Source organism: Myotis daubentonii, chromosome 7 (genome assembly GCF_963259705.1).
Source record: "Myotis daubentonii chromosome 7, mMyoDau2.1, whole genome shotgun sequence".
NCBI classification, from domain to species: domain Eukaryota; kingdom Metazoa; phylum Chordata; class Mammalia; order Chiroptera; family Vespertilionidae; genus Myotis; species Myotis daubentonii.
In genome coordinates this window covers 37,598,946-37,613,830 of record NC_081846.1, presented here as the reverse complement: position 1 = coordinate 37,613,830, position 14,885 = coordinate 37,598,946, and the positions used below count along the sequence as shown (strand labels likewise).

Below are 14,885 nucleotides of genomic sequence, written 5' to 3'. Positions count from 1 at the left end.
AGAGAGAGAGAGAGAGAGAGAGAGAGAGGAGGCGCTCTTGTCCCTGCTGGCAATCTGGCAGAGAGAGTCGCCGAGCTGCCCTCGGGCTCCCGGGCGAGGAGCTGAGGATGCGTGCCCACCAGTGAGTGCGTGCGGGAGCCAGATGGTCTCCAGGGGCCGTGGCCAGACTGAAGGCAGGTCGCCTTTCCGGCACCGAGCTGATGCCAAGACCAGCCACCAAACTCATATAAGAGGAAGTGCCCGGAGGCACCTAGGCACGCGCTGGCCGGGGACGGGACGGAGACGGCACCGAGGGCGCCCGCTGCCCAGGAGGTCTCCGGTTTGGGTGAGAAGCGACTGAAACGTAAGCTCTGTCTGAGGGGAATTCCACTTTGCTTATAGCTTTTCCCTCTCGGGTTTGTGATGCGAATGCTCCGGCGGAGAAGCCGCTGGTGCTCACCTGTCCACAGCTCACCTGCCCTCAGGTGTCTCCTCGCTGTGCCCTCCTGGCTCTCCGGGTCCCTGACCTGTGGTTTCTCGCCTGAGAAGGTCTGGGGCTGCTCAGGGGCTGAGCCAGGAGCAGCTGGTCTCGGCTTCTTTACACGGTTTCAATGAACCCATTTCCCTGGGGGCGCGGTTCCTGCCCAGGCTCTTGAGTGGGCCCGAGAGGCCCCCCGCCTGCCACCGCAGAGCAAAGCCCACGGGCAGCACCATCTCAGCCGGTTTCCTTCCTTTAATTCGCCGGCAGCTTCATTCAGCGCAGATGTGTGTGCTCAGCGCCTCCTGGGAAAGAGCAGGTCTGGGAGGGCCTGGGGGGAGGGGGGGCCCACACCTGGCCACGCGCCTGCGTCCAGGGCTGACGATCACACGGCCGCCGCACACCGGCTTGCCATCACCCAGCGTGGCCTGAGCCGGTCCGAACCTTCCCGTGCCTCCCTCAGAGGGTGACGGCCCCCAGCTGGGAAACGGCCACCCGTGCTCCCGTTGGACAGCAGGCAGCGGTAAAGGGCAGGCCCGAGAGCAGCAGGGAAGGCGCCCTGTCTGCCCCCTGAGCCCTGAGGTCGGAGCTCACGCCCAGGGCAGGGGTCAGGCAGCTGCAGACAGCAGGCACCCCCTTCCCTCGGACAACCAGGGCCTCCCTCCCGTCACCTCCTCCAGGAGCACGGGGTGGGTGTCCGCAAGGCCTGGGGCCAGGCTGGGCAGGTGCACAACGGGCAGGTGATGGGGACAGCCTGCCCACGGGCTCCCGATGCAGCGTTAACGGGTGCGCTCTCTGCAGAGCAGCTGTCAGAGCAGTTCCTGCGGTACAGACGGTCTTGCAGGTTCCGGGTTTGTGTTCTGAGACCACTGATGTCCTCATCTCGGGTCATTTCAGTGCAAAAGAACGGGGGGGGGGGGGACGTCAACGTCAGTCAGCCTCGCTTGACCATGTTCTATCAAATGTTTAACTGAGGGGCCAGCGTGCCAGGCACAGGCCGACCTGTGGGGCCAAGCCTGCATCCTTGTTGTTCGCCTGCTGGCTCTCCTGGCTCCCCTGCGCTCTCAGAACACAGCACAAAACTGCTGAGTCTTGTAAATGTTCCCTCTTCCAGGAAATGAGTAAAAGCTACACTTCAAAGCACCCAGGACGGGTGGTCTCCGACGCAGAGGATCTGAAGGTGTTCTGGGAGAAGAAAATCCAGCATCACGCACGGCAGCTGCAGAGAGAGGGCGAGCGGATCCGCAGGAGCGCCCTGGACAGGTAGGTGGGGGCGGCGCTGGGTGGGCTCAGGCACTCAGCCCCCTGCCTCCCAGCAACAGCATTGCACTCCCAGATCTCATGTCATACATTACCTCAGATTCTAATCACAACACTGAATAAGGGGAGAGAGGAACACCTCACCGTGCCATCACCCATCCCTCCACCCCACACTCCATCACCCCATCCCTCCATCCCACACTCCATCACCCCATCCCTCCATCCCCCACTCCATCACCCCATCCCTCCATCTCACACTCCATCACCCCATCCCTCCACCCCACACTCCATCACCCCATCCCTCCATCTCACACTCCATCACCCCATCCCTCCATCCCCCACTCCGTCACCCCATCTCTCCATCCCCCACTCTGTCACCCATCCCTCCATCCCCCACTCCATCACCCATCCCTCCATCCCACACTCCATCACCCCATCCCTCCATCCCACACTCCATCACCCCTTCCCTCCATCCCACATTCCATCACCCCATCCCTTATACTCTCACACTCTATTACCCCATCCCTTATACTCTCACACTCTATTACCCCATCTCTTATACTCTCACACTCCATCACCCCATCCCTCCATCCCACACTCCATCACCCCATCCCTCCATCCCACACTCCGTCACCCCATCCCTCCATCCCACACTCCGTCACCCCATCCCTCCATCCCCCACTCCATCACCCATCCCTCCATCCCACACTCCATCACCCCATCCCTCCATCCCACACTCCATCACCCCATCCCTCCATCCCACTCTCCATCACCCCATCCCTCCATCCCCCACTCCATCACCCCATCCCTCCATCCCACACTCCATCACCCCATCCCTCCATCCCCCACTCCATCACCCCATCCCTCCATCCCACAATCCATCACCCCAACTCTCCATCCCACACTCCATCACCCCATCCCTCCACCCCCACACTCCATCACCCCATCCTTCCATCCCACATTCCATCACCCCATCCCTTATACTCTCACACTCCATCACCCCATCCCTTATACTCTCACACTCCATCACCCCATCCCTTATACTCTCACACTCCTGAGCATGTGTGGAACTTGTTATGGATGCATGTCCTGCTTTATCTGATATTCTTACAATTGCTCCCCCTGAGTGTGTTCACTCTACTCCTTCCCACACATTTTCAGGACTGTAGATCCAAAGCAATCCCTCTCTTTCTGCAGCCAAGTCCCGCGACCTTGCTGCTGAGGGGGGCCTCACAAGCAGAGCCAGAGTGTCTGATCGCAGGGACAGCTAAGAGGGCAGATTAGCACATAATTCACACCTAGACCAGGCCTCCAATGGCCAGGATACCGAAGTGGCCACAGCCTCTTCCTCAAATAGCACCAGCGCTGCCCTTGGAGCAGGTTGGGAAGGAGGATCCTGGTGGCGCCGGGACAGAGCTGGACTGACCTTCCAGCTGCCAGAGGTCTGGCTGCTGCACTGGCCCACCCTCCCCCGCCTGTGGGGTGGGCTCTGCCACTCAGGACATCTGCCCTGGTTAGGCATAGGTGGGGGCCATGGTGCCTCCCCTCCACATGGCGTGGCCCCCACCCCAGCTCTCAGGAGGTCCTCACCCTGACGCTCCTCCCAGCTGCGGGTCACAGGGCCTTGTCCCCGGCCTCTTCTGCCATCAGGCCCTGGAACCTTTGGGTCTTCTGCCCAGGGGTGCAGGCCCAGGAGTGGGCGCTGGGTCCAACAGTGAGGGTGCATCAGCACCAGCCGGTATGTCACCAAGGTCCTGGGCTAATGGGGATGGGACTGTGGGCAGGACGTCTGTGCCTCTTGGGAAAGATGTGGCTAGTTATCAGGACCACAGACCGCAGCCAGGACACGCCCTGTCCCCTGGACCACAGCAGCCCCTGAGACATCCTCACAGGCACCCAGCGGCTCCCAGGAGCCAGTCAGCAGCCAGGGCCTGGTGCAGGGGCAGGAGCGTGACAGTCGTGTGTGGGGCCATCACTTGCGGGCCCGTCACACGTGGGCACTGCTGTCGTGGTCTAACCACCTGCTGCTCGGAGGTGCCTTCCTCGTTGAGGCCCTTGGGTGCCGGGACAAGGGTCTGAGTGCATGCCCTTTCCCCAGAGGTCGGCAGGAGCCAAGCGCCCATCTCTCCACCCACTAAAGCCAAACCACACCCTACCTCGGGCGAAGGCCCCAGGTGGTCATTGTCTCTGGGCCGACACCCAGGGCTGGGGGAGCCTGGCCCCCTGAACCTGGACGTCCCCGCAGCTGGGTCACCCTGTGCTCTGTGCTGTGGTGCCACAGTGTGTGCCTCCGGAGGTGGCCGGGCTGGGACAGGTGGGTGCAATGCGAGGGCGCTGGGGAGGGAGGGGGGTGGGAGCAGGCCCATCCTCATCCGCCATGAACCAGGCCTCACCAAGCAGAGAGTTCAGGATGTGGCTCAGCCTCTCTGGGACTCGGAAGTTTCCAGAAGCTACTTCCTGGGGCAAAGTGCTTTCCCTCTGGGCCTAGGGTCCGAGACAGACCCTCCGTGACAGGCATGGCCCTGACCTTGAAGTGGCCGCCCGAGGTTGCAGGGTTCTCTGCGACCTCACATCGTCACAGCTGCCGGCTGGGTGGGGACACAGCCCAGGTGTCGGGGTCCTGGGAAGGTGACTCACAGTGAAATTCCGCCTCCCAGGCTCCGTGGAGAATGGGCTCAGAAGCTGGAGCTGAGGCACAGGGCGCTGCAGGCTCCCCTGGAGGCCGCCCCGCGGGCCTCCGGAGACAAGACGGCAGCCTGAGTCCTGCGTGGAACGGAGGCACACAGCCAGTCACGTGAGTTCCCCCGAGAAGGGACACCCCGTGAGGGGCTGTGTGTGGGCACCGCCCGCAGAGCCACTGCACCCACAACCAAGCTTCACGGGCGCTCTCCCGCTGCTCCGCTCGGCTGCTATTGGTTTTGCTTTTGAAGCACATAGTAGGTGCCCAATAAAACCTACAATCATTGGAACAAGGGTTTGTGCAAAATTTCCTCTGTCTTTAAAATCCACACATCTTAAAAGCTGACCAACATGTTGTCAACTTGCAACAGCCGTAGAAAGAAACTCAGCCACCCCACTAGGCTTTCTGACTCCGAGGCTGCAAATTTTATTTCCCCTTCGGCCAACACATGCCCATAAATCTCAGCCCCACGATCATGGCTGATGGGAGGTCATATAAAGCTCTGCTTTTCCAGAATCCCCCATGTGCACAGGTGGGAAAGCTCAGGTTTGCAGAGCACGCGTTCCCTGAGGCCATGCGGCCCTGAGGTCAGGATTCTGTCCCTGCTGGAGCCCCACCTGTGGTTGTGACTACCCTGGACGGGCAGGAGGCAGGGCGCCCAGCGGAGGCCGGGCCACCACAGGACCTGGCCCCTCTCATCTCCCGACAGGGACCCAGGCTCCAGCAGCGACCACCCTCACGTGGTCACCCGAACGCCACAGCCCGTGCTCTCACTGGCCCAGACCCAGCTGTGGCCCTGGGTCCGCTGTGAAGATGCGGGAGCTCTGGTCTGGGGCTGGAGTCCAGCTGTGGCTCCCTCTGGTCTCCCGTCATCTCTCCAGGGTTAGCTGCTTGTTGGTTTGGGTTCTGTTTTGTGTGACCCTCCATCAGGTTGACAAAGGGCAGGGAAGGCGCACGGCTTTGCCTGCCCTGGGGACTCTCCAGGGAGTTACTCAGAGAAAAGGCTCTGAGAGCAGCCGCCAGGGACCTTCTGTGCCCAACAGATTCCTCGGAGGACATTTCCAGAGCTGACCTCACAGTTGAAAGTCCAGAAAAAACAAGTGGCCCTGGCCGGTTTCTCAGTGGTTAGAGCACCGGCCCACAGCCCGAAAGGTGGCAGGTTCCATTCCCAGTCAAGGGCACATACCTCGGTTGCAGGTTTGATCCCCTATCCTGGACAGGGCACATGTGAGAGCCAACTAGTCCATGTTTCTTTCTTCCTCTCTCTCTCTCTCCCTCTCTCTCTCTGTCTCCCACTCCTCCCCCCCTTTCACTCTCTCTCTAAAGATCAATGGAAAAAATATCCTCGGGTGAGGATTAAAAAAAGAAAGAACAAGTGGAGAAAGTTACGAGGCAGACCTACAAGCACGCTCCTCAGTCATCACCGGGCCACCTGTCACATTCGTGACTCAGGAGATTCCCTGGACACACAGCCTGGGGACCTGGCGATCCCTGGACATAGCCTGGAATAGGAGTCGCTCACGGACACTGGTGAAGGCCCGGGCTGCTGGCGGTGGCTTTATGTGAGGATACACTTAGATCATCGGTGCTGTCAACACCAACGAACGGAGGCGTAGACGAGCCCCTCTTGGCCGGAAGGGCACAGTCATGTCCCCGTGAGGCTGTGCAGAACCCTCAGGAACAGCCACCCCCTCCTTGCCATCTGTTACCACCCCAATGACCCATCACACCCCAATAATGGCAGGAGCCCAAACCCAGGAACGCAGACCACTGACCAGCCTTGTCTTCTGTGTCACGGATCTTGTTCTCGGGCAAAGCTGAGCCAGACTCAGAGGCTGGGGGGCACTAGGTGAGGAGGGACGGGGAAGAAAGAGATGATGGGAGGTGAGCGGGCGGGCCTGGGGCGTGAGGTGAGCGGGACTCCATCCTAAGGGACCCCGTGGGGGCTCAGCTGGGAGCTCCCTCCTCGCTTGGGCCCTTTGTGACTCGCCACAGGCTGGGTTGTGGAGGGTGTCTCTGAAACCTAGCTCCAGGGGCTGAGTTCTGCAGAACACATATGCTTTCTCTTAGGGAGGAGGAAACAGAGAGAGAGAGAGAGAGAGAGAGAGAGAGAGAGAGAGAGAGAGAGAGAGAGGGAGAGAGAGAGAGGGAGAGAGAGAGAGACCTGAGGACGGGCTCAGCCACACAGCTTGGAGAAAAGGGAATCATTTACAGAACATTCCCCCCCTCCCCGAACTGCAGGACACACACTTTTTAAGCATACAACGAACATTTCCCAAGACTAAAAACATTTCAAAAAGGAAGGTGCTCAAATGGCCAATGAGCCCATGAAAGGATTTTGCCGTCATTAGTCATTAAGGAAATTCATGCAGACACGGCACATGCCCGAGTTGCGGGCTCCGTCCCCATGGAGTGTGTGTGTGTGTGTTGCGGGGGGGGGGGGGGTGCGGGGGCAGCTGATCAATGATTCTCTCTCATTATTGATGTTTCTATCTCTCCTTTCCTCTCTGAAATAAATAAAAAAATATTTTTTAAAAATGGAATTAAGCAACAAGAGCTGCCCTGTTGTCAGGGCGGTGGCGACATGCAGAGTGCCTGACACAGAGCAGCCTCTGTGTGTTTATTAAAGAACCTTTCAAATGCAACACATTTGAAAATAACACAGCTTCTCTTGATTAGGCTACGATGGTGTCCTGGCTGGATCAGGCTCCTTTCAAAACTCAGCAGACATGAGCGAAATGAGGAGCCTCCGCTACCATCAACGCCCCGGAGATCCCCGGGTAGAGGAGAGAGGATCGGGGTCTGGGGGCAGGACAGTGAGCAGGAGGCGAAGCTCAGTCAAGGGCCGGGGGGGCGAAGTCCCAGCCATGGGGACCGGCGGCCCAAAGTCGCTGTCTGGTTGCCGCCCCAGACCCTGGGGAGAGCCAAGAGGTGGACAGGAGCCCCGCCCCCCACGTGGGGCACCCCAGGCCCTGACTATCGGGAATGGGAGCCACGGTCCGTCCCCCCATCATCTCAGCCGTGTGCCTGGAGGGTGAGACCAGTGTCCAAGGGTCGAGCAGCCCGAAAGGACAGAGACCTGGACGGGGCACCTGCTTCCAGCCCGGGAGGGGGGCACGGACGTCATACAGCGGTGAAGGGGGCAGGTCTGCCCTCCGCCCAGCCCACCTGGATACCAACGTGCGCCGTGGGACCAGGGCGCCACCTGGCGGCCCCGCGAGCACGAAGCCCGAGGCCGGGCCCAGAAGCCGCCGGAGTCGGTGCACTTGGGGGCCTTTGCCCTCCCAGGAGTCGCTGACGGCGCGCCGGGAGCTGCGCCTCCATCGCCTGGCCCTTGCCGGGCTCGCAGCGCCCTCCGCGGGTGGTCGGCGGGGCTGGGCAGGGTGTGTGCTGAGGGCAGGTGGGCCGGGGCCCCACACATCCCGCCCGCGAGACCCTCCAGTAGGAGGGAATGTGCTCACAGAAGAGAGAACAGGGGCCCCACCGCTGCTCCTACTGAAAGCAGCGTCGCCAAGACCCCCGACACCTCGTGCGCCGGCCCTTGGCCTCTCGGGCCCTCGCGGGGCAGGAGGTCCCAGCTGGGCCTCAGACAGTCGTCCTCCTGGACTCCAGGTTGGGCAGCAGTAGAGCCTGGCACTGACCCGGGGCCCCGCTTGCCTGTCTGCCTGGGCCACCCCTCCCGCAGAGCCACCCCAAGTGCCCACCCCTACACACCCAGAGAGGAAATGAGCCTGCCGCTGGAGCCATCACACACACACACACACACACACACACACACACACACACACACACACACACACTGCCCCGCTCCTTTCCCAGGCCCCAGGCCAGGACTAACACCTCGCACCCGCACCCGGGCAGGCTCCGAGGGAGGGTCTGCTCCACCTGGGCGGCCCCACCCCCGAGGCTACTGCACGAAGGTGAGCCACACGGTGAATAGGCAGGAGCCTTGTGGCAGCCTCTAATCCAGCGGTTCTCCACCTTCCTAATGCCACCACCCTTTCATACAGTTCCTCATGTTGTGGTGACCCCCAATTTCACTGTTACAAATTGAACATAATCAAAGCATAGCGATTAATCACAAAAACAATATGTAATTATATATGTGTTTTCCGATGGTCTTAGGTGACCCCTGTGAAAGGGTCGTTCGACCTCCAAAGGGGTCGCGACCCACAGATTGAGAACCGCTGCTCTAATCCCTCCATCTGTTTCTACAATAAGTGTGTGTCCTTTTCATGAGTTTCTTGTGTTTAAAGGACACACACTGCTGTCCTTTTGTCCCGCCGTCCACCACCCACCCCCGCTGCCAGACAGGTGGGTCCTGGCTGTCATGGGCCGGTAGGTTGCAGCTGGTTGGTCACAGCAGGGCAGACCCACGGTTGGTTGAATGAATCATGTGATGTAGACAATTATTTTAGCTTCTAAAGACCCCACGCAAAACCCACGCTGCCATATAGGGGCCCTAAGTCCCTGGACAATGCAGAGAGGACGCCCCAGCGCCTCCGCTCCGGGAGCTGAATTTTTCGTGGCACTTTCATGATCAGTTGGCATCACCAGCAGCACCAAGTGTGAGGTTCCCCACCTAGGGAGCAGCAGCCCGTCCGGACTCCAGCCACCCCAGTGCCTGGGAAAGGACACAGCACGGCCACTGTCCCGCCCAGGCCGCCAAGGGCACCAGGGGCAGGGACCTGCCCCGACCACTGAGGGACTCAGGAATCTGCACCGGCCCACCCTGACCCAGCCCCTTTCTGATGTGAGCTGTGGAATTTCCTAGAACTTTCTAGACGGCAACACCAGGTCACCCTTACTGACTGTGGGAGTGCGGTCAACAGGTTGTCCTCTGACTTCAACTAAGAGAAAAGCGACAGAGAAGCTTCCCGGGGGGGTGGGGGGGGCGGGCAGGGGGGTTTACCATGATGTTGGTTCCCAGCACCTGCTGAGGGGCCTCCGGCAAGGGCCTCTCGTACCTGCAGGACTCCGGCCACGACAGGGGTGTGCTCTTGGCCAGGTCAAGCTCCCCCACCCCGGCCCTAGGGTCTTCTGGAAGTCTGCCCTGCAGGCAGGTCAGGGAGCCCCCAGTTGGAGGAGAGGAGGGTGCAGCTGCTCATGTCTGCCGTGGCCACGCCCTGGGGTGCAAGACATTGGGTTCTCTTCCCTCCACTAGGAAGTTTACTGAAAAGCAACAAACTGTTCACATGTTAGTCCGCCCCACTTTGGCTGAACTAACAATAATTGCATCTAAAATGCGTCTGCCTTCAGTCCTCTTTGAGACCTTTCAGACATTCAATATCTCATATTTAATAAGGCCCATCCTGGTCATTCAGGCTGCGCAGGGGCTCACGTATGGCCCAGGTGTGGATTCAGGCCTGGATTCAGGTGCAGACTCTGGTGATGGCTCAGGTGTGGGCTCTGCTGGGCTGTCCTGGACTTCAGTCCCAGGCTGCCCTCTGCGCTGTAAGGAGTGTCCCTGCGCCTGAAGAGTCATGGTTATGCAGGTGGGTACAGATCAGAATAGCTGATGTGCCTAAGGATGGGTCCGCCACAGATCCAATGGGCATATTGCATGCACTCTCATTTTTATTAGTGAATTTTAATTCTAGTAAATTAGTTATTAATGAATTAAACAAAATTTCATTATTCATTAAGACGAATGTTAGAGATACTGACAGCGGGTGGGGTTGGTTGGGTTTTAACTAAGCCAGCCGATTAGACAGTTTAACAGCAGTGACTACCTCCCCGCTCCCCCAATGCAGGGCTGCGATGCGGCCGGCGGCCACACGGGGGCGCCGCAGGACAGCGCGGGCGGCCGGCCGGCGGGGGGAGGCGGGGCTGGAGGAGGGGCGAATGGGGGTCCGGGAAGGGCCGTCTCCGCCCATTCGACTTGCGGGTGGCGAGACCTGACAGCCCCCCTCCTTCTCCCCACCCCTCACCCCATCCCGGGGGGCCTTCGGGTGGGCGGCAGGGCGGGGTGGGGGCAGACTGGCCTCGAAGGGGCCCCCTAATCCGAGGAGCCCTCAGGCTGGTGATCCCCCCACAAGCTGTTCCAGGTGTTAACCCTTCTAGGGCGTCCTGACAGGGCAGGGTCCCTACGCAGGGGGGTGCAATGACTGTAGGGCGGACGGGGCTCCGACCTGCCACCCGTCCCCCACGGGGTTCGACCTGGCCCCGGGGCAGGAGCGTGGCAATTGGGCCGTGTGCGTGCGTGCGTGCGTGCACAGCAAAGGCGAGCGGACACGAGCTCTGTGCCTGAGGCCCAGTCCCATCACGCCCTGGGGAAGCGCCAGGGGCCCCTGGCCACCGCTCTCCCACTTCACCACCTTCTCTTAGGCGCTGGCTGTCATCGGCCCAAGTGTGTGTATGGTCTTCTCTTTTTGACTTTTATTTTAACGGAGTGTAACACACACAAGTGAACACACAGGGGCAGCTGGGGGTCACACCGGGGAATGATCACACGCGGACATCACACGTGGACATCACGGGACCACTGCTTGAGTCACGTCAAGAGAGAGAACACAGAAGCAAGAGGTCCAGGGAGCAGCTGTGCGCGCTGGGAGGCCCCAGCTCAGGGGGGCTGGCAGAATGGGGGCGGGGCTGGTGGGGAGCCTGGGGGCTGGGGGGCCAGCAGCACTTGGCTTTGCGTCTGGGCAGCCCTGCGGAGGGAGAGACGGGTGGGGGACCCGGGCGGGAGGTGGCACGCTCAGACACGCGTCTGGGAGCCGTCAAGAAGTGCACAGGTACAGTGTCCAGAGGACGAAGAAGATCATGCACATCCAGACCCAGACCTCTTCGTAGGGGTCGAAACTCGGCCAGCACCAGCCGTCCTCCTCCTCCAAGAAGTCCTCCTCCCTGCGGGCCCGAGGCCTCCGGGCCCGGCGGCGCCTGTGCCTGTCGCAGTGCCCGCTCCTGTGGTGGCTGCTGCCCTGCAGGCCTCCAAGCTTTATGGGACTAAAGGCTGAGAAGGGGATGATGAGGGAACCCCTGCTCCCCGAGGAGCCGGGGCTGAGGGCAGGGTCGTGGCCACACTCTGCCCCACCCTTGCCCTGGTCGGTGATGATGAAAGGGAAAGTCAGGGAGCCGTTGAGGTCAGGGAGGGAGTCCGGGCCCTGGATGATGTTGGCCAAGGACAAGGGAAAGGTGATGGAGCCCTCGCCCTTCTCTGTGAGGCCCAAGACATAGGCCACGGGCAGGGTGGCATCTCCAGTGGGTCCACTGTTGCTGCTGGGATCGGCGCCCGGGCCCTTGTCTTGGCCCAAAAGGGAGCCAAAGCCCTTGAAGATGAAGCCTCTGACCTGGGAGGACTTGATGCTCCTGAGCAGGTGGTCTCTGCCGTGGAGGACGGGGGCCTTGATGTTGACCAGGATGCTCATGCTGGTGGGCAAGGCCCTGAGACTGGCAGGCTGGTCGGCGGAGCCCCTGTCGATGATCATCAGCCCCTGGAGACCAGCCTCGCCGGGGGTGCCCTCTCCAGGGCCAACAGAGCCCTTGTCCCTGCCCACGCTCACCAGGGTGAAGGGCACGGTGATGATGTCCATGTCCTCGCTAAAGAAGTGGCTGCTCTCAGAGAGGGGGTCGGACACAGAGGGGAGGACGAAGCCCCAGGCGCAATTGGCCACAGGGCCGCTGCCCAGGGCTGGCATGGCCTGGACGGTGCTGGGGCTCCTGGTCTCGGGCCCCCAGGCGGGGTCTGGGGGCTTCTGGAAGAAGCAGACACCCAGGTCGCAGGCTTCACAGTGGTCCCCAAAGCAGACCTCGGGGCACTCGTCGGAGCTGATGCTCTCCTGGTAGCACTGCTGCAGGACGAACAGGACCAGCTTGTTGAGGAAGAGCCGCACGTTCAGCAGGCTCACCTGGCAGTCTCCCCGGGCGTCCGGCGGGCACAGCTGGCACGCCTGGGCCCAGATACGCATCTTCACCAGCCCCAGGTGGCGGTCCTTGTCCCATCGCACATGGAATAGGATGTGCACGTGGGCAGAGGACCAGCCCCACTGGCAGCGGTTGCACTGGAGCCTGGGGGGGAGGGGAGAGGAGGAAGAAGTGAGTGGAGGGGATGGGGACCTGCCCCTGCACCCCACAGCCCTCAGCCCTGTTGGCCCAGAGAGGGTCCCAGCATGAGCTCCATGAACCTGAGCCACTCTCTGTACAGGGACAGGATGCAGGTGCCTGGCCCCTGCCTGCAACCCACAGTCTGAAAAGCGAACACCTTTCATCAGATTTGCACCAAACACCTTTCTGTCAGATTGGCACCAAGCCTGGCCTGACCTATGAGGGGTCACCCTGCTGCTTTTCTGTCACTGTTCGTCACCCTGAAGAAATGTTACCAAAAGCTAAAGACAGCCCTGTGGGTCCTGGTGAGGGCAGGAAAAGAAGGCGTCTGCGGTGTCGGGCAGTGGGTCCGTGGAGGGAGGAGCCCGCCCTGGGAAGGAAGGTAAGGGGGAAATAAAGTTGGGAGCTGTGTGGGTGGTGGGGGCAGCGCCGGAGGCAGAGAAGTGTGGGGAGAGGGGGAAGCAGAGGTTCTGGATGGCAGGGTGCACCCTGCACCCCTGTGACACTGGCTTTGAGCAGGTGAGTAGGGGACCCGGCCCCACCCCCGGCATGGAAGAGGAGAAGCAGCTGCTTGGCTCCCTGGGTGAAGGGGCCGGTGCCACAGGCCCGTGTGTCCCCGGGGCCAGGCAGGCGGGCCCTCGGGTCCCAGACAGGTGACCCCGGTGAGGCACATGCACGCAGGTGTGGGAACCTGCTCTCGTGTGAGGTCTCCCTGCGTGTTTGCCTCGGGGCATCGGTGGAACTTTCCGTGACAGGGCATTGCTCTGCACCTGCGTCACAGTGGCCAGGGACGCCCGCACATGGAGCGTGTGCCCGGGAGCTGAGCGTCCTTTACGTAAATTAGTTAATGAGCACTTCACAGGCTGCAGGTGGCCGTGACCCTGTTGCAGAGCGCAGGTCTGTGTGTGGCCGCCCCACCACCTGCCTCCTTAAAGCGGTTCTTCACTTAGGCTGCGGGAGTAGCACGTGTTTAAAGGTGTTTCTTAGGCCTGAGAAAGCCAGCATTCCACCACCCGCTGGGCCTGAGGGTCCCTAGGGCGCCCCCTCCCAGCCCACCTCAGGATGCCTGGCTAGGTGGGGCCCTGCAGGTCTGGGTCGTCCACTGGACTGACATAGCTGTCGTCATGACAATGAAGATGGAGGTTCGCGTAGTGATCCACGACCACCAGGGCTCCCACCCGCCCACAGCCCAGGCCGCGCACATGTGCTCCTTGTCTTGGGCTGCGCTGTTTCCGTGCACTCCTCAGCTTCCTGGTCCCTCCAGCCTGGATCATTGCGGAGCTGGGCGGTGACCATGGCCCTGCCCATCCCCTGCTCCTGTCAGTGCTGCCATGGAAACCAGGAGAGGCCTCGGGAAGCAGACAAAGCCCTCCTTGCCTGGGCGGCTACGTCATCCCACGGGCCCGCATCTGGACAGGGCACCCACTGGGCTCCAGGGGTCCTCTCCTGCCAGGCAGGGTCTGAGATTGCCACTGAAACAGACTGGGCAGGCATTGTCCCTCACGTTCCAGAAGGGAGAATGAGCACCCAGCCCACCCACCTATTGGGGGACTGGACCAGGCCAGACATATGCCCCTGTGTCCACCCCTCAGAAGCCAGGTCACGCCCAGCCTGGCTCAGGACTCAGGGCCAGCCTAGGGCCCGTGGCCCAGCCGCCTTCAGCCCCCTCCCCTCCCGGGAGCCGGCAGGAGACCCCTTCCCTCCACCAAACCTGGAAAGCCCCCTCAGCCGGTACTCGTAACTGCCACTGTCCAGATGCCCCGAGGACAGGTTCTCCTCAAGGACCAGCTCCCAGGTGTCCTCTGGCTTCCTCTTGGCCATCAGCTGGGCTAAGGTGCTGACCCACACGTCCATTCCGTCCATGCTGGCGCCGGCCCCGCAGTGCAGACTGCGGGCTGTGCCAGCTCGGCTCCCAGGAAGCACCCGCAGCCCCCCCTGCCCATCCAATAGCTGCCTTGACAACCATCCAGTCTCCATGGCAACCGGCTCGGCTCAGACACACAAGAGACAGGCCGTTTTCTTATCCTTTTGAATATTTTTCATGACGCAAGCAAGCAATACATTTTCAATTTTAGAAAAAAATAGAAACAAAAAGGAAAAACAACCCAATGCGATGAAATCGCCCATCCCCCATCGCCAGAGCTTATCTGTGCTGACGTCCATGCGTGCTCCCATGCATATGTACATGTAAATATTTGTATGTATTCCTCACAGATGGGAAAACATACTAAACAGATCATGCTGTGCCTGGTGTTTCACGCACCCTGGACGGTGGCCCATGCTCACAGCCCGGCTCTGCCATAACCTGCCCTGCCCCCGCCTCTACTCCGGCCGGTGGCTCTTTGTCATTACAGACAAAGCTGCCAAGAACTTTCTTGAATATGTATCATTGCCAATTTTTTCAAGCTTTTTATTGGCTGGAAATGTGCATCATTTACGTAAAAA

The 14,885-nt window shown here is 60.7% G+C and overlaps 2 protein-coding genes across 2 annotated transcripts; one reads left to right on the top strand and one right to left on the bottom strand.

Moving 5' to 3' along the window:
• Window positions 1-211: 211 nt before the first annotated feature.
• On the top strand, window positions 212-4,656 carry FAM240C (family with sequence similarity 240 member C). The gene is made up of 3 exons (XM_059702487.1): window positions 212-343; window positions 1,572-1,720; window positions 4,375-4,656. The coding sequence occupies exons 2-3, from the start codon at window positions 1,575-1,577 to the stop codon at window positions 4,475-4,477; spliced, it is 249 nt and encodes an 82-aa protein (XP_059558470.1). The 5' UTR covers window positions 212-343; window positions 1,572-1,574; the 3' UTR covers window positions 4,478-4,656.
• Window positions 4,657-10,761: 6,105 nt separating this feature from the next.
• RTP5 (receptor transporter protein 5 (putative)) lies at window positions 10,762-14,348 on the bottom strand. Its single transcript, XM_059702486.1, has 2 exons — window positions 14,152-14,348; window positions 10,762-12,404 (listed from the first exon to the last, which is right to left on the bottom strand). The coding sequence occupies exons 1-2, from the start codon at window positions 14,301-14,303 to the stop codon at window positions 11,117-11,119; spliced, it is 1,440 nt and encodes a 479-aa protein (XP_059558469.1). The 5' UTR covers window positions 14,304-14,348; the 3' UTR covers window positions 10,762-11,116.
• Window positions 14,349-14,885: the final 537 nt, after the last annotated feature.